The sequence below is a fragment of the Ceratina calcarata genome, unplaced genomic scaffold, assembly GCF_001652005.2.
Source record: "Ceratina calcarata isolate Rehan_Ccalc_2016 unplaced genomic scaffold, ASM165200v1 scaffold111, whole genome shotgun sequence".
Lineage (NCBI taxonomy): Eukaryota > Metazoa > Arthropoda > Insecta > Hymenoptera > Apidae > Ceratina > Ceratina calcarata.
In genome coordinates this window covers 312,804-330,605 of record NW_017132019.1, presented here as the reverse complement: position 1 = coordinate 330,605, position 17,802 = coordinate 312,804, and the positions used below count along the sequence as shown (strand labels likewise).

The 17,802-nt window shown below is 47.7% G+C and overlaps 1 protein-coding gene across 2 annotated transcripts; it reads left to right on the top strand.

Annotated features, from left to right (window-relative positions):
- Positions 1 to 2,906: 2,906 nt before the first annotated feature.
- Wnt10 (Wnt oncogene analog 10) lies at positions 2,907 to 17,313 on the top strand. 2 transcript variants are annotated; one of them, XM_026811578.1, is made up of 5 exons: positions 2,907 to 3,265; positions 4,529 to 6,095; positions 9,748 to 10,001; positions 15,183 to 15,466; positions 16,177 to 17,313. In XM_026811578.1, exons 2-5 carry the CDS (start codon positions 5,989 to 5,991, stop codon positions 16,717 to 16,719), a joined length of 1,188 nt encoding a protein of 395 aa, XP_026667379.1. In that variant the 5' UTR covers positions 2,907 to 3,265; positions 4,529 to 5,988; the 3' UTR covers positions 16,720 to 17,313. The 2 variants fall into 2 exon arrangements, with proteins under 2 accessions (XP_026667379.1, XP_017875479.1); XM_018019990.2 differs by lacking the exon at positions 2,907 to 3,265 and having other exon boundaries at positions 4,076 to 5,881; positions 5,941 to 6,095.
- Positions 17,314 to 17,802: the final 489 nt, after the last annotated feature.

The window sequence follows — 17,802 nt, the reverse complement described above, 5'->3', positions numbered from 1 at the left end:
TTAATAAAAAAATTAAGATGTTTGGTCTAATATTAAAAAAGCTACTCTTAAGAAATGTTCCAATACTTTCGTGAGCAACTACTTAAGTCCCACTTATGACCCGGATGAAATATTATTACTAGTCACTGTACATAAGATTTAAGGAATCTGAGTTGCGATCTGAATTTATTCCCTTCGCTCGGGAATACCTCTTCGATTCCCTTCCGGTCTATTCCCCAATAATCGGACGTTTCCCTTTCATCTGGGGTGCGCGTTTGAAACCGAAATAATCGCTAAGAACAAGACGAACGAGGTCGCCTAAAAAGGATGGGGGCGTTGCGCGCACCTTTCTTCTCAGGAACGTGGGTGTTACGCTCACTTGACGCACCCGGTACCGCGGCATAATACTTAATGACGGGATATCCAGTAAATTCGTCCTCGGATGCGTTCGTCAAAGCGCACAATATGTTTGTTCGCCCCTTTAAACGTAATAGGAAGTGGGACGTTCGACTTTCCCTTTCGTGTTCCCCCTTCTATTAATTTTTTTTAACGTGTCGCTTCCACAAGTATGTATCGCGTTACCCTTCCTATATTCCCTCGCTTCCGAATCATTGTCCAAATTGCTTAAGAGACACGCATTCTTTCGGTAGAGAAAAATAGCTGGTTAATTATAATCATAGTTATTGTAAAGCGAACGGAGTACAATACAACCCCCGAGGTGCTTTCAGCGTACGCCCACTCAGGAATGCATATTATTAAAACATTCCGGATAGTTCTCTGCCTCGGCGTGGCTCCCATAGCCTCCACCGTTTCCATGGTGAAGCAGGGATCGTTCGAATTACTAAGCCTCTCTCGCAACGATCCACAATGTCAATTGAAATAAATCTTCTTATTAATGGAATCGAAAGTCTGGCATTGTGAATCAACAATCAAAAATGAAATCTGGAATCTATCAATTACGTATTACGCTCAAAATATGAAAACGATTTCTTAGTAATTCTGATCGGTCGGTCTACGGAATCAATGAACGGGTGAAAACGAATTGCGAGGGAGAAGGTAAGCGTGAAAGAAGGTGAGAAGAAAGTGACATAAGTAATACCCGTTACGCCGTTCCAGTGTGGAAGATAATTCGTTTACTGGGATTTTCATACCTACAAAGAAGTAAGAGCGAGCTTAGGGCGCGACATACGAACGGACGTCGCGCGCTCGGCGACAGTTTTCCTGTGAATATTACGCTCGAGTGAACGTACGTAAGATCAAACCGTAAACCAAGAGCTAGACTAAGTTGGAATACGCAACCATAGTAATAAGAATAGCATCATTAATTCGTGCTTACAAGTGCAGTTATACAAACTGTTTCTAAATTCCGATTCACGATAGGACCTCGAAACCTTAGTCATTTGCTCAATTAATTCTAACTGAACTGTTCGCTCTGAACGTACCATAGAAGATACCACACCGTGAAATAGAACAACGATTACAGTTAGAAGGCAGAAGAAAAAGAGGAGACGAAAAGTTCGAGAAGGAAAGAGGATTCGTAACCCTTTTTGAACGCCGGCCAATTAGGCTTCCGAGCAGGAGTGCATCAGGGCACATTGCACGGCGATAGGATGATCGAGTGGTTCGATGGTATCGGCGCTCGCGTGCCAAGATCATGGTCAGGACACTCGATAGCCCGATAAGTAATGCACCCAGATAGGATGACAGAGAGTACATGTTGAAAGAGAGAGGGGAAAAAGAGCTGCGAGAGTGAACGAGGAGTGAAAGCCAGAGAGACAGAGAAGTTGGAGGAACTCCTCTGGAAGCACGAACGATCTTATCGCTGCGAGGGTACCTGGCTCGGCAATGAGCGTCCACTACCAAACGAATGGAACGTAGTCGTCGGTTCTCTCGCGTATACAATGAAAAAAAAAAAAAATCGCAGCCGCTTGCATCACATTCATACGCTTGCCTCGACAAACACTTCTCAACGATATCGCTCGTATGTATGCGATTTCGCCACGAATTTCGTTTAATGACATCGCACGGTGTAAGTATACGTATCCAACATCTGTTGGAATCGGAAGGACCATTCTGTGAAATACTGTTATCTTCTATAGATTATTATCTTGTACATGTAAGTCACACAGCATCCGGTATGAACTCAATATTTGATACAAAACGTAATTCCTTTAATCTGTACAGATAATTTTACGCGATAAACTCTGAACTGAACTATACTTAACGGGTATACATATACTACTGTATCGGTCTGACTCGACCCTCTCTTTTTCCCTGAGACACCGTCTCCTTCGAGATTGAACGGTGTACTCTCATTTTGTTTATGAATCCAGATGGTAGTTCAAGAAAATCATGAATTACAGTGAAAAATGTGTTACGTATGCGATTTTTTATTTTGCAAAGCTCTTCTAGCAGTACTTAAATATGTATCGTATGAGATGAAATAAGAAAGCAACGACACATAAGTAGATCTACGCAAGACGATATTTCTCGTCCCGGCGACGATACATATCTCATTTACCGCGAAAGGCACGTGGGTTCTAATTAGAGACGGAGGTAAATCGCGGCACGCGAGTATCGTCAAACGAGTTCCATGCGTTTCGATCTGCGTCCCTGGCGATCCTCGGGAGACCCCGACCGGGTTTTCGCTTTGATTCAGGGACGTCGTTTGATCTTCGACCACGTGGCGCGTTGGGGTAACTATAGCCGCGCGAGCACAGGCTCGTCGTTGCGACTAATTGCCAGCTCAGCGACCACGTCAACGAAATCCGCGCTCGGAATGATCGCGGCTGGCGAGCAGTGCGTGGATTGGAAAAGGACGACGGAGGGGAACGAAAAGACCGATCCGATGGAGAGTTACCGTACGTTCTCCCTCGTGATCGCGAAACAGACTGATCCTTCGTGCGGCGATCATTATAGCAAATCCCTTGCTAATTGATCACGAGCAATGAACTCGAAAAAGAGATACATGTCACCCGACTCCGATCCGATACGTAGATACGTTACAGTGGAAACGTCGAGTCTGATCATTAGTTTCGTTCAGTTGGAACGCGACGACGGCTACCTCGACCGGAACATTACTACTTCCGGCAGCAGGAAGCAACAAAGGGAAGTTCTTTAGCGGCGAAAGAGCACCAACAACCCCTCGAGTGAATGAAGTCCGCGCGCGTGTGCAGAATCAGACGGAAACGGAAGAGAAGCGGTGGGATTGAGTAGGCGGAAAGCGTAGTCAGGGAACGAGATAAACCTCAATTATGCCGATTGAGCATCCTCCGAGGGATGCCAGGTAGGGGAAGTTCGCTCCTCCTACTTTTCCAGCCACGTGATCAAGGGCGACCTCCCTTTCTTCCTTTCTTCCTTCCGTTCCTTCTCGTTCCTCTTTCTTCTACAAGTCCAGGCAGAATCGCGGGAATCGTCAGTCGCATGAACGCGCGTAATTCGTGACGGAATCATATGGACTTCATTGCCGCGGATCATTCCAATGGAACAAACTTTAAAACAATCTTTTCCGCGAATGAAAAACGTTTCGAAAGTGTAGAGAGACGATGTGGTAAGGTGCGAGACGATCGGATCGCCGATGCTAAATACGCGGAGTGGTGATTTCGGGCAATAGAATGAGAATAAGGAAAATGAGGGGAAGTAAGACAGAGAAAGATGAGGAGTGAAGAGAGACAGATCAAAATGATTGGAGAAATAAGGATGATCGAAAATGGGAGAGAAGAAGGAGAGAGATGCAGAACAGATTCTCCTCCGTCCTCTGACCATCTCCCTCTATTTCCTTCTTAATCTCCCTCTCTTTTTCTTTCTCATCCATCTCTGCTTCCTTCGTTCTCTCCGTCGATGTCGGTCCTCGCGACCTTCCATCTCCGTTTGGTAGTTTTACTCGCGATACCGTCCGTCCTCGTCACTCGGTTTGGATCTCTCAGGGTGGTGGCTGGTGGCCGAGAGCCATCAGAGAGGGAGAGAGAGACAGAGTGGTAGTGGTGGTCGTGTCCGGATGGTGGTGGTTATGGTGGGGGGGTAGTTGGTTTCTTCGTGCCTACCGCTCCCTATCTCTCCTTTCTCTCCCTATGGGAGGGCGAGGAGGGACCCCGTAGCCGCGCATTGCGCACCGAGTTCATCATAGACAGACCAATCTCCCTGACAGCTCCTCGTCGGGTTTGAACGGAGGTGGAATCATCAGATTCTGTCTATCTCCTCTTGGACTCACAGTAGCGTGTCGGTATAAACGAAACGTAGAAACACACGACGATAAACGAAAGTGTGGCAAGGTCTTGGGTCGTTCGCGCGGAATCTTCGGCCATCGCAGACGCTTAATGCCCAGCTATCGCGGTCGAACTCGCGGTTTATCGAGTAGCCCTTCTTCTCCCTCCCTTCGATCATACCGAAGGTTTCATCTCCCGTTACGCCTTTCTCTCCCTACGAAGACGCCTTTCTTCCTCTTCATCCCGGTGTCCCAGATTCTTTTTATCCGTTCTAATTTCGAACGACCTGAACTGTGCGTCCCAATTCGCCCTTATCACACCTTTCTTGCGTCTCTTGTTCTCAGTTCCCCGCGACGCTTTTCTCTTTCACGTTAAGCCCTCCCGATCCTCTGAACCAGTCGAAGGAGGAGAACACGGACGTCGTCCACCGTTGAAGCGACGCGTTCCTTCAGCGACGTCCGCGGCAACGTGTCAACGGGCTCCTCGGTATCGCCGGTTCGTCAGCGCGTAACGCGACCGCGGGAAGTTTGCTGTTCGACTGTTTGCACGGACGAAAACGATAACCGCGGAGGTGCGCTCGCAAAAGACAGACCGAGAGAGAAGGATAGAGAAAGACGGGACGAGACCAACGAGGTGGAAGAGGAACAACACATAGCCGAAGGAGGGGGATGTGTGCGTGGGAGGAGTAAGAGATCCCGGAGGGCGACTTTTCTTTTATTTGAGCTTGACACTTCGCCGTGAACGCGCGCACACACCGGAAGTACCGAGACCCAAACGGCCTTCTTCTTGTTCTCCTTTTTGGACACGTTCGCTAAGGGCATCGGAAACCCGCCAGAGTAGATGGGAGGATCCACCACCGGTCCTGGTCCGGATTTCACGAGGGTGCGACGACCATAACAGAATGCCACGATACCTGACGGTGAATGGGCTGAAGGGCGCAGCGATGACCGTCATCGCGGCCGGCCGAGGATAGACGCGCTCTCCGCGCTCCTTACTCCGGGTATCCAGAAGTGTTCATTCGGTTCGTGGGATGTGGAGTATCCATGGGACAAGGATGAGCGAACTGCACGGACATGTTCGACGTTGACGTACCGGTGCGACGTTCGCGACAGCAGTGTCAGTGACATATTCGACTAGCCAAAGTAATTTGAAAGGAATTTGTTGGTTGCGCGAAGATACCGACAGTATTCTTATCCCCAAAGACAGGAGACGAGTTCAACTTGAGACCAAAGGTGTTCCAATATTTATCGCACTGCCGGTGTCCAGGAATCGAATAGGACAGCTACGTCGGACCGGAAAGAGTAATACGGGAAGAAACGCTAAAAGAACGGGGTGTGGATCTGAAGAGTTCTTGGTTAACGAACTGTTCGATCGTCATCGAGGATATTGTCCCGGGGTTACTTTTCGGAGAGCGGCCGACCCTTTCGGAACGGCGAAACTGGAAGCTCTCGAATCGTACAGAACGTCAAAGCAGAAGCGCCGGTGCCCGGGGCGAGGAGGAGTCCTCGACGCGTGCCAGACCGCTGATCACAGGCACCGCGCCACAGAGACGGGAGTCGAAGAGTAGGAGAGAGAGAAAGGGATTCGGAAAAAGGAAACCGTGCAGAGAAACATACAGAGAGAAAGAAAGAACGAGGACGACAACGCGTATCGGCGTCTCTTGAGCGAAGGGGTCCTTTTCCGTTTGGGTGCTAGGGGTGTGTAGGCCTTGGACGAGGGGTCGTACTCGAGACTCTTTATTTTTTTTTCTTTAAAGTGGGCAACCGCGCGAAGAATAAGAGAACGTCCTCGGGGCGATGACAGGATGCCTCCTTCTCGATTAGGACGCGCCTGCGAAGGACCACCGTCTAGGATCACCATTAGAATCGGACCTACCATCGCCCTGTTGCTGATTCTCTTCGAAAATCGTCGGTAAGTACACGCCAATCGCCCAGGATAATTATCGTTCATTTTATTTATGTCCGATTTGTTATTGTAACTGCGATTCACAACGCGTCTGTTCACCTTTTAAATAACATCGTTTGCTCGTTCTGTGCCTGGGTGCCATGTCTCGCGGATCAATCAGGGATATTTATTTATCTTCACCGCATAGTTGTTACTGTGCAGAGATAAATCGGATACCGAACACGAACGAGCATACAGCGGTTCAATCAGCGGTATCGCGATCAGAGCGAATCGTCGTGTCACGTACGTTTGAGAGACAGGAATGAAGATGTCGCGAAATCACGGGAGGGAAAGATAGACACGAGGCGACGGGTGGAGGTAGTGTCGTGTCTAATTTGCTCGAGAAAAATTTACGAGCGCAGCAGCACAGCGGCTGCGTCCGTTTCTTTTGCTCGTTCGCTCTGCCCTTCCCTTCTCGCCTCTTGCGGAAAGAATTTGTCAATAGAGATGCTAACGTCAGTACTGCCGAGCACAGAGCACAATGACGGAGTGCAAATAGGCCCCTTTTCAACCAGCAACGAACACCGAGCGATCCCGCTGCGATCTTCATTATACCTACCCGATCTGGCCGGTGCTCTCCGCGTCGAACGCCCTATACGCTCTAATCGAATCTTCTTCTACGGGCAAAGAGTCTTCACCGTTCAAAGGGAGTCCGTTTCGCTTCGCCTATTAAACGAAGATGCGTACACGCGTGACGGAAGGAAATCAGTCGTTTTTCGGTACGCGAATTCAAACGTCGGAGAACACGGCGAGTTCCGGGAATCATGATAAATTCTGCGACCTCCTCGGTTCCAAGAATACGATTCGCGCATGCTCTTCGGTATTCGCGAAACGGCAAACACGCCTCTCGACTATCTTGTGACAATGTTGTGTCTTCAAGATAGGAGTACCAACGAGTGGTCCCGACCACGACCACGGCCAACTCTCCTTTGGTGCCCACGCGGCTTCTCGTAAACGTAATTACAAACAGCATCCGAGGACAAGACTGTACGCGCACGGACACGCTCTCGTATGCATGCCCGATTATAGATACAGGCACGTGTGTGTAAGTCCCGGTATATTTGCGGAACGGCATTGAATCACGGCAACGAATAATTCTCCGTGATGTAATGACCGATAAACCAGTTTGCGTGATACACGGACGCTGAACGTCTTCTCATCATCGTTGCACTAATTTCGATTAACTGGTTCCTTTACCTTCGCCCCTTCGTCAATCGTTTGATCGCGGCTTCCACCGAGTTTTATCGAAGCTCGACTGGGAATATCGAGCCAGGATACAGAGGCACGAGAGCGTCTCGATCCGCGCGTAAACAAGAAAAGCAAAAGCGATTCGATATCTGCCGCAGAAATTCTCGCGGTTCGCTCGTAACGAGTTCTCCTCACCGCGGGTATACCTCCATTAAACGCGAAATTCCGTTCCGTGATTCTCATTCCCCGTGCTAGCCCCCCGACCTCCCCTCTACACCCGCCGCTTCTCCACGCATACTCTTCCTCTCATCTGTTTCCTCGTGAACAAGTTAAATAAAACACGTGCATCCCGGACACGCCATCTTGGATTCCTCGGCGACCCCTTGGATCATTGCAAAAATGCAGGGCGCGTTCTCTCGCTCGCGTCTCTCGACCTTTGATTTGCTCCACGATTTCCCACGAGTTCGGAGAACACGATCCAAAGATACGAGACCGGGCGATCAGCGCCCCTTTTATCTTATTCCATACGTATACGATATCGTTTCGCTACGACAGGATGTAATTCCTTTTACACCAGTCTGAATTCATCCCTTTCGCAGGTTGATTCTACTGACTCGTTTTTTCGTCTGTTTACATTTGAGTGAAACTCGCTGATCAATTTTTTCTGCGGCGAGAACTCTTCTCTATATTTCTTTGATTAAAATATCAATAAATACCTTATCAATGACAAAATTGTCACCAGAGAGAAATTGAGTGGCTGACTCTTACTACGGGACAAACGCGAGGAGGTAAAAAAAGAACGGTAAAAATGAGAAACAACGGGAAACTAATAGCGGGGAGATCGAACGGAAAGAATCCCTGAAGTTGGCCAGGCTTCGTTTTCGGGCACAGGTACTGGCGACGTCTTCGGTAATTTGTTTCGGGTAGTAAAGATCATTAATCTGCTTTCGGTAGATCATCAATAGCGCGAAAGATAGCAGCGATGCAACGTTGTATCGGTAATGGGAGCCCTCAATAACCTCTGCGACCCTAAAATCTTGGTCCTCCTCCACCGGGTCCTTTCCCACACTACGAACACCAAAACCGAGCTTCTCCAGGACCTTCTGCGTCGCCCGAATCCCGCCGCGGTGTTCCTCTTTTCCTTTTGCCCCTTCAGGTATCCCTTTATATCTCTCTTTTCTCTCTTTTAGCCGTTCGCGCGGGTGCTATACACAGCTTTTACTTTAGGAGAAGCTCGTCGACTAATTTGTACCCGCAGATAACCACCGTCCCGCAGAGACCGTCTTGCACCCGTCCATGACATCCTTCCCGAAGGCTGCGGCGAACCCTCCACAAAAAATTGATCCCTCCGCGTACAAATAAACGAATCAAAATCTCTCTCTCTCCGTTGGCGACAGGACAACTCCCGATGATCTATCGACGAAACCAACCCTGAGAACGCAATGTCCTGTAAAGAATGTTCGTCTCACGCGAGATACTGATATAAGGTCTTACTTACAATTAGTCTTGAGAATAACTTTGTTCGCGTCAAACCGATGTAAATTATTATTGCGTAACCTAATCCTTGTGTCAACTGCGTAAGAATTATTATACGTATGCCATTATTATGTTACTTCAATAAAACTGTTGAATTATTGTCACATTTCGCGCACCGTCTATTAACGTCCGCGCCTTCGCTTAGCTTTCTCTTCGGGTTTTTTCATCTGGCAATTAATTAACACCCGGCACTTCGTAACGTGATGCCATTAACTAGAAGCTGTCGCTTAAGATAGCGCTTTAAGAGCTCTTCATCCGAGACGTGAATAGCGTTATCGCGAGGATGCAAAAGTATAGTGGACGAGACCCAGGGGGCTGGAAAAAAGGGTAACGTGGCATCCGGGTACTACGCGACCGATACGAACCAATAAAAAAGCAAGCGGATATATTCGTCTGGCCTCTTTGAGAGCTATCGCATCTTTGACCCGAGCCTCGTAAAATTGTCTAAAGGAAAGCAGAGACGACGCGTGCTACTAGATGCAAACGCGTTATAAAAGCCATGCAACGGACATGCCCCGAGAGAGCTTTTATCGTTGTACCGGTCGTTCAACAATTTTTAGTTGAAACTACTCGCGGCGAAGTCGGGTTCGGGGTTTTAATCGATGAATTCAAAAGCATTCGGGATGCATTCACGATTAGGAATCCGATAACGGAGGTAGACACGCCGGTAACAGTTTGCACGAAGAGAGCGAAAGGAAGAGAGCTTCGAGAGAGCCGATTGCGGCGTGCCATAAGCGCGAGGAATGTCCCCGGTTGAATTCCCTGGAAGCGGAATCACTCAATACGATCGAACCGAACGAAAACGCGCGACCGCTTTCACGAAAAACCGCAATCGTCCCGTCCGGTACCGTCCGGACCCGGGATTTTAATTGGTAAATTTCCGTTTGATTTGCAGCGCGACCTGCTTAATGAGCAACTCGGTGGACGATTGGGTGAGCGGGAACGCAGTGGTCTGCAAAGGTATTCCGGGCCTGGCCAAAGAGCAACAAGAGTTATGCCAGAGAAATCCGGACGTGACGGTGGCCGCGATCAAAGGTTTGCAAATGGCGATATCCGAGTGTCAGCATCAGTTCATGTGGCACAGGTGGAACTGTTCATCCCTCACGCCCAGGAGCAGAACTCAACAGAGCAGCGTTCTCCTCAAGAGAGGTATGACTACAATGAATAATTAAATTATACTGTATATTATAAAATAACTCTTTCGTTACTGAAGACGCCATCATTATGTCCCGCGTCTGCTTCTGTGATATCAGATAACAGACGTTACGTGTCCCGCATCTGTTTTCGTTATTCGGTCCACAGACGAGCTATCTCGTTGTTACCCTCATAATTAGAATCGGTGGAGAAAAAGATTTTTAATCTATGAGATTTTATCAATATTTCTTCGTAGATTTATTATTTATTAACGAAATAAATCGGTCTACTTTTATATACACCAACCAATAAGACTATTTATAACAACTTGCCTTTCTCCAAATTACAAAAATCGCACAAATAAGTTCTACAGGAAAAATTGTGAGGATCAATTATAATATCGTATAAGTCTATTCTTAGACTGTAATTCGTATACAATAATGTTTTTTTATTTTTAAAAACGAAAGTGTTTTGGATAAAAATATTTTAGTACATTTTCTTCATAATTTTTGCTGTAGAATATTTTGGAAAACGTAATCTTTTTCATAATTTATTTAAACACAAGCCTTTACACGAAAATATGTCTGTGTCAATCGGACATGAGTAAAATTTCAACTCAGTTAGTGCAGCAGTTTTTACGTCAATCACATGAAATGCTGCAAACTTTCGCATTTATCTAGTATTATGATTAAGAGTGAGTTGAAGGAGATTAAGATTAAAGTGAAATACATCAACACATTATGTGATATATCATGCAGATAATAGAAGGATAGATGCAAAATATGTTAGTTTATAGCATCAGGTAATAGAATTATTGATGCGATCTGTGTATCTCGTCCATAGCATCCTACATGTGACACAGTAGTAGCGAGATAACTGTGGTCTGCAGCCACAGGCATTCTTCGTTGACTTTATAGTTAGATCACGTTGTTCTCATATTGTGCAGGTATGTACATACATATGTATACATATAGTACACCTACTAGTCATATTTTATACGAAGCTATCATTTACCTGCCACCGGCTATCAATTTCACACATACAAGGGACAAAATTCAGTTGACGTTGACGCAATGAGGAACGAACCTCGGTCGTAGCTGACCCGAGGTAACGATGACCGAAAAAAAAAACTGAAATCTTTTATGACATCGACGAACCAGCGCGTAGGCGAGACACCGTGGGTACGCTTCCTCAAACCAAAATACGTACACGTTGCCTTACAGTTGCGGTGCTGAGAACCTGTCCTATCCTAAAATCCAGCAGACGAGAACGGGAGGAGAGATCGGGGGGAGAGGGCGAGAACAAAAAGAAGGAGAGATTGTCCCCTTGCCTGTCCTATTCCAGTGTGACATATAAATTCGTCGTGGCACGTACGTGCGTCGAAAGAGGAAACATATATCGTGTCGGACGAGTGCGCGAGAGCGCGAGATCGAGCGCACCTGACCTGAAAGCTTAAGATCGTCCCGCGGCCACGATCTTCGGTGTGCCCGCCACGTCTGTCTTCTCTGTTATCTGTCCCTGTGGATCGGTACACCTTTTTTCGCTCAACCGACGAACGGTGAGGTGTCGATTCCATGACTGTTCTTCAAGTTGTTTCGACGAAAGAACGATATTACGCTCTTTACTTCTGACTCCTGATTTCAATCGATTAAACACATCCTTTGCGATTCATTTTCTGCGAGTGGATTATCAGATTGACGACACTATCTCTGAACGTCCATCAGTTAGCCATTGAATTTGGAGAAAATATATGATGTTCGCATATAATAGATAGTTAGCTCATTGTCTGATTTTCAAGAAAGAAACCGGAGGGGGTCGATTCGCTGATTATTCGGACGAGGGAACGGTCGATCGAGTTGAAGTTCGAAGTCAGAGGGCAGCAGCTTCCGAGAAACGAGACCCGTAGTTTACCATTACCAACGGTTCCAGTATTTTTAAGGGACAACATCGGTGGCCAGGTGAGGGCCTCCGCGGTCGTTCGAGAAATCCACCGTATCAAATTCGTGCTGGCTACGTATCTCGAGGCGAACACGAGTCGTTGAATCTCTCGGACACGGTCCTCTCGTTGCTCCTTCTTTCATTCTCTCGCGCGGACCGACTCACGCCCCGTTACCTTCGTCCCCGTCTTGCCTCTGACCCCGCGCCACATCGCGCGTCCTGCACTTTTGCCGCGTATTCGTAAAACGACTTAATGTATTATGAAATATACACGAAACTCCTTTCTCTTCCTCCTAGTCGGGCTCACAGGCCCACACAAGGCGACCTACTACCAGATGCCATGCGTACCCGACGTTTCCCTTCGTACACTAAGAATGGGAACATGATTTAAAGTCGTAAATACTAATGACATTACTACGAAACTTGTTCCAGATTTGCGAATTTTGCGACAAGTCGTAAATTCGCTATATTTAAATCGTATCGGAACATTTTGGAATCCGTTTCGAAAATTGACTTAATAATCAAAAAGGTTCTTAGCATACACTGAACAAAAATTCCTCGATAAAGAATCTGCCATTGTATAATCTGATAAAAGATCCAGTTTTTAGACGATAGGTAGCTAAAAGCTTGTTTTACTTGTTCGTTGCCTACTTGTCTAAGCTAAGTGGCAGTGGATAATAAGTTGGCACGGGTCAAATGATCTAGCGCGATGATGGGTTAAATAATCACCAAAGGAGTGGGAACACGAGCGCTAAAGTCGTTCGGACGCGATGAAAAAGAGGAAGAGGAGGCACACGCTCCCGTAAACATTACTAAGTTTGTGTACCCGGCCGCGCTATCTATTGAGTTATCTAAACAGTGATTTGGGCCTGACACGGGGTAGCAGGGCAAGGCCTGTGCGCCATCCGTCACCACGTCCCCGCGGCCCCACATCAAGAGGGCCGAAGAGTAAAGAGGCTGAGCGTGGCCCTCTGTGCACCACGACTCTCCTCCGTTCTCTTTTCTCCTCTTCCACCGAGCTTCTCTCGGAGGCCCTCTCCGCTGTCCAACAAGAGACGTACAGCTCCCCGCGGAGGATTTATTACGAGCCCACCGGTGCTCCTCTTACCACCGTGTGCAGCAGAAGCCAGCAACACAGCGATGCAGCCCTCTTCTCCGGCAGTTATCTGCATTATAAAACAGTTGCTGCCAATAGCCGTATAAAGCGCAAGCTTTCAGCCACCCCCTCCCGTCGTCAGACCATATAAAGAGGACTGTTTTCGTTTCTCTTTCGTCTTCGGGGCTTCGTTGGCCAGGGGGTTATCATCCTGCGAAACGGAGCAGGCGATAACTGCGAAGAGGAAGGCTCGTTCTTCGTCGTCGATGTTTCTATCGAAAGCGACGATCTCCAAAAAAATGTTGCTCGTCGCTCTGCGCTCCTCGAGTCTTTAACGTCGCTGTGTCTCGACTAAGAACGACGTAATCGAGCTACCGGCTGTCCAATCTTGTTTACCGAAACGAATCCTGTCGAAGACGATTCTTCTCCTCGAAGGAAAAGGAGACGTTCGGAGAACCTCGAACGAAATCACGATGCGAGTTTCAGGGACATCGGTGCTGGTTCGTCTCGTCCTGGCTAAGATCAGACAATCGCCTCTCGCGACCACGCGAAGACACGAACGCGAAATTAGAGAGGACCAGTCCGAGAATCTTAAGGGTACATACGCCTGGTTCGTTTCGCTCGATCGAGGATTGACGCGCGAACCTCCGTTCGGAACGTGGTCTCGAAACGGAACGGAACAAAAGGAACGTTTGTTGAAAAGGAAGGGACGACGTAACGACAGCACAGTGGTTCATCGGGTGTCGAGAACGAATACCACAAATCCTTTCGAATGTGCCTTTAGCGCGTCTCCCCGGGTATCTCGCTCTCATGAATACTGCAAATACCGCCCGTATTCGTGGATCGGAGTTAGAGCAGTCCGTTCCGAAGGCAGAGACGAAAGGGGTTGGAGTAATGTGTGGGCATTGTCGAGAACAGTTCGCGAAGAGAGAAAGGGATCGTTCTTGGACCACGTATGTATTCGGTTGCACGGGCGGCAGTCGTGTGTCGTATCGTATGTAAGTTGACAGCCACCATTGCGATTTGACGATCGGCCATCCGTCAAGCCGACTCCAGCAACGCTTCGGAGACGAGAGACCTTGGAGGTAGCCGAGAAAAAGTGCGTTTGACGTCGCATTACTTATCCAAGTGATCCAACCCTAAACCGTCTTTTGGTCGTCGATCCACGAATTTCCAAATTCTACCAACGTTATCATCATCTACGATAATGTAGTTTCACATTTAAATATTCGACTTAAATTAACGATGTGCCCACCAATCACCGTGTGTGTCATAACACTTATTTTAAAAACACCGTAACAAATTTGATATGATTTATCGTAATCAGTGTCTGATGCATCGCAATTGTCAGCGCGCACGCGAATCGAATGACGCTTAAATTATGCTTTAAGCTTGGCCTCATCGATTTGAATAATCAGCCGAGTGTACCTTGAGACACGGAAGAAAGGATTAAGAGTCGCTGACTGGATAACGGACAGGCGTCGAAAGGCGGTCGTAAAATCGTCGCGAAATGTCAGGATTGGCGGAGAAGGGAACGCGGCCAGAGTTTGGCATTGCGTCGTCCTCGAGGATGCCCAGCACGAGATCGTTTATACATGCAGTCAATGGATGCTCGCCGGCCGCCGCTGCTGATGGCCACGCTTTGTTTTGACGGACGGCTGAATAATCTACCTCTGAACTTCGCCTGATAGCTGTCTGTCGAACGATCCGTCGCGTCGGTCTCGCAAACCCGAAGGGCTCCTTCTACGGAAGCCCGGCTCCGCGGTGTCCCGCTGTGTGTTTCGCGTTCTCCTCGCTTGCGGCAGAAGCTGTCGCATGCATTGCGTATATTACTGCCCCGTGCCTGTTAGTCGGCGTCGCCGTCGACGACCGGCAATTTGCTAACCAGTCCCCGTGTCCCGATCTTACTCTTCTTTCCTCTTTCAGCGTGTACGAAAAACGGCATGTACGATGATCGCATAAAAATGGTTGTTTAAAGCGTAAAAGTATAGGATAAAATAAAATCCTTATACGGTTCTTAAACCTCTGTCAACTTTTGCCCAATGGAATAATACTTGCATTCCTTTCTAATTATTTAATTCGATGTTAATCTTAGAACTGATATCTTATAATTTCCGATTAACGAATCATGTCTCGTTATAATCTAATGATGTTAATCGCAGGTTACAGAGAGACCGCGTTCGCGTACGCGATTTCGGCTGCGGGGGTGGCCCACAGCGTGGCCCGTGCTTGTAGCATGGGTCGTTTGCTCTCCTGCGGATGCGACCCGTCGAGTTACAAGGGTAAACCGCCCGCCAAGGCCAGGGGCACCCAATGGAAGTGGGGCGGGTGCTCTCACAATCTCGACTACGGCATGGAGTTCTCGAGACAGTTCCTAGACACGCGCGAGAGGCTCGGGGATATGCAATCGACAGTCAATCTCCACAACAATCAAGCTGGCCGCTTAGTAAGCCCGTTTGATTAATCTTCCCTTTCATTCTGCCTCTTTCCCCTCCGCGCCTACCTCTTCTCCCGGGTGTCTTGCTTACTCCGCGATAAATACTTCACTGCGTGACAATATACTTCTTCTCCGGTTAGTGTATTTTTACCCGTTCCGTCTGGTTCCGCTGGTTTCTTCGCGTTTTAACGATGATTCTCCTGTGCCGATGCTAGAGCAACGCGAAAAAGAAAGAGGGAAACCGTACGTCCGGGGAGAGAAGGAGAAGGTGAGCGATGAATAGGGGCGGAGAGGAGGAGTAGGAGAACAAACCCGAGTCCGTTCCTCTCCGCCGTGCGCCTCTCCACGCTCAGTCTCGCCTCGACGTTATTAAGACGAAGCCCGGGGCTGGACCACCCAGCGGTAGACTCATTAACTGTTTTGTACGCGACACCTCTTTGTCTAAAAGAAATTGCCTCCCTTTCCTCTTCAGCCGATGTTCCCGCGATTCTTGACCATTCACCACAACGCAGTTCCGCTTTTTTTCGATTATCGTCTGTTTAGCTCTCGAAATTTTAACCCTCTTCCAATATTCTTACCGCTTACCTACGATTACCGCTGCAGACTCTCACCTTTTTCAGTTATCATAAAATTCATTTAGTCATTCGAAGTTGAATTCGAAGAAGTCAATTGTTTCGTATTTAATTCGACCACGATGCGACGAATCGATCAAATTTTAGGCGGTGGCGAGCAACATGCAGGTACGCTGCAAGTGCCACGGAATGTCAGGTTCCTGCGAGTTGAAGACCTGCTGGAAAGTGGCACCCGACTTTCGACTGGTTGGGAAAACGTTGAAGGATCGGTTTCGAAACGCGGTACTGGTCGTGCACAGCAATTTCGGTAGTGTGACACCGGTTACCAGAGTGAGAGGATCGCGTAGAAGGAGGCCCGACCGACAGAGACAGAGGAAACATCGCGGGGGCGGCGGTGGCGGCGGTGGTCGCAAGAGAAGACCGCGAGATCTCGCGAAACAGTTGTTCTACTATCAAAAATCTCCGAATTTCTGCGAGAAGGATCCCAGCGCTGATATTCCCGGCACCGCTGGCCGCAGATGCAACAAGACCAGTTCCAGTGGCGACGGATGCGCCAGCTTGTGTTGCGGAAGGGGTTACAACGTCGTTAGACAACGACGGGTCGAGAGATGTAAATGCAAATTTCATTGGTGCTGTTTCGTGCAATGCCAGAACTGCACCGTCGAAGAATGGATCACGGTTTGCAAGTGAAAATGAACATTGTCAACGTGAAATTCGAAAGAATAGGGCGCCCAGCATGTAACGGCGAACGTACGGATTAAATCGGATCGAGGTATCGAATCGATTAAAATTTCGGTTGTTATCACATCGTCAAGAACACCGCGAGAATTTAATCGTCCGTAAGAGGACGGTAGCAGACGTTTAAGAATAAATGAATCAACGAATGTGTTTTCGTGCTTCAGGCTACGATCGTAACATAAAAACGCGTGGTTCGTGAATAAACACACTAGACAACCGTACTTTCATTCACGCTTAGTACATTAATGAAGGCACTGAAAATCGTAAACGATCGAAACAGAGCCATGCGTGGTAAACAATGCAACGGATGTAATTGTTTTTAATCGCGCGAATAAATATAATTTAATCGATAGACTTTAAGCGAGCCAATAATTTATTTGTAACGTTGTCTCTATTTAATTAGTAGGTAATTTTAATATCCACAGCAACAACTGTAAGAACCTCCGTCACAGTATTATTAGAAACGAAGTAAATTGTGCGCGCGTAAGATTTGGAATGAATGCGATTGTATACAATTTAATATTGCGCATAAAATAAAGAGTTCCTTCGACCGATACATGCATCGGTATTGATCTATTTTACTCCTTTCTCACGACGGGATCGTGCATCGCGCGGATAGCCAGCCCACAGGCCGATTACAACAACCCGTTTCTCCCCGGCGGCGCAGAAATCGCCTCGGAAAGCGTAACTCTTTCGGACAGATTTACAGATGACCGAAGCCTTTCCAATACCTTTTATTCCCTTACTCCGATAGATTCGTTCGACCTTCTTTTCCATCGATCGAACGATAAATTGTCCCCTGTTAAAACCTTGAAAAAAAATCTATGCCAATCCCACTTACATGCCAAGCGAAAAGACCATTTCGTTATTGCGAAACATGCCAGTCTGATACTCTACTCTTAATACGTATACGTATAGCCACTGCACGTGTGTCATTCTAGCTCTCGTTTTTCCGATTCGCTTTGAACAACGCAACTCCATCGACAGACTTTTGGCTTCCTCGTTTCCAACCACTCGATTCCAAGAGGCCTTTTG

Bases quoted from the DNA above. Each gene is read 5' to 3' on its own strand.
- Wnt10 (XM_026811578.1), top strand. From the start codon at position 5,989: ATGCCTCCTTCTCGATTAGGACGCGCCTGCGAAGGACCACCGTCTAGG. The intron at 10,002-15,182 runs GTATGACTACAA...TGTTAATCGCAG, and splicing joins CAGCGTTCTCCTCAAGAGAG to GTTACAGAGAGACCGCGTTC. The intron at 15,467-16,176 runs GTAAGCCCGTTT...ATCAAATTTTAG, and splicing joins ACAATCAAGCTGGCCGCTTA to GCGGTGGCGAGCAACATGCA.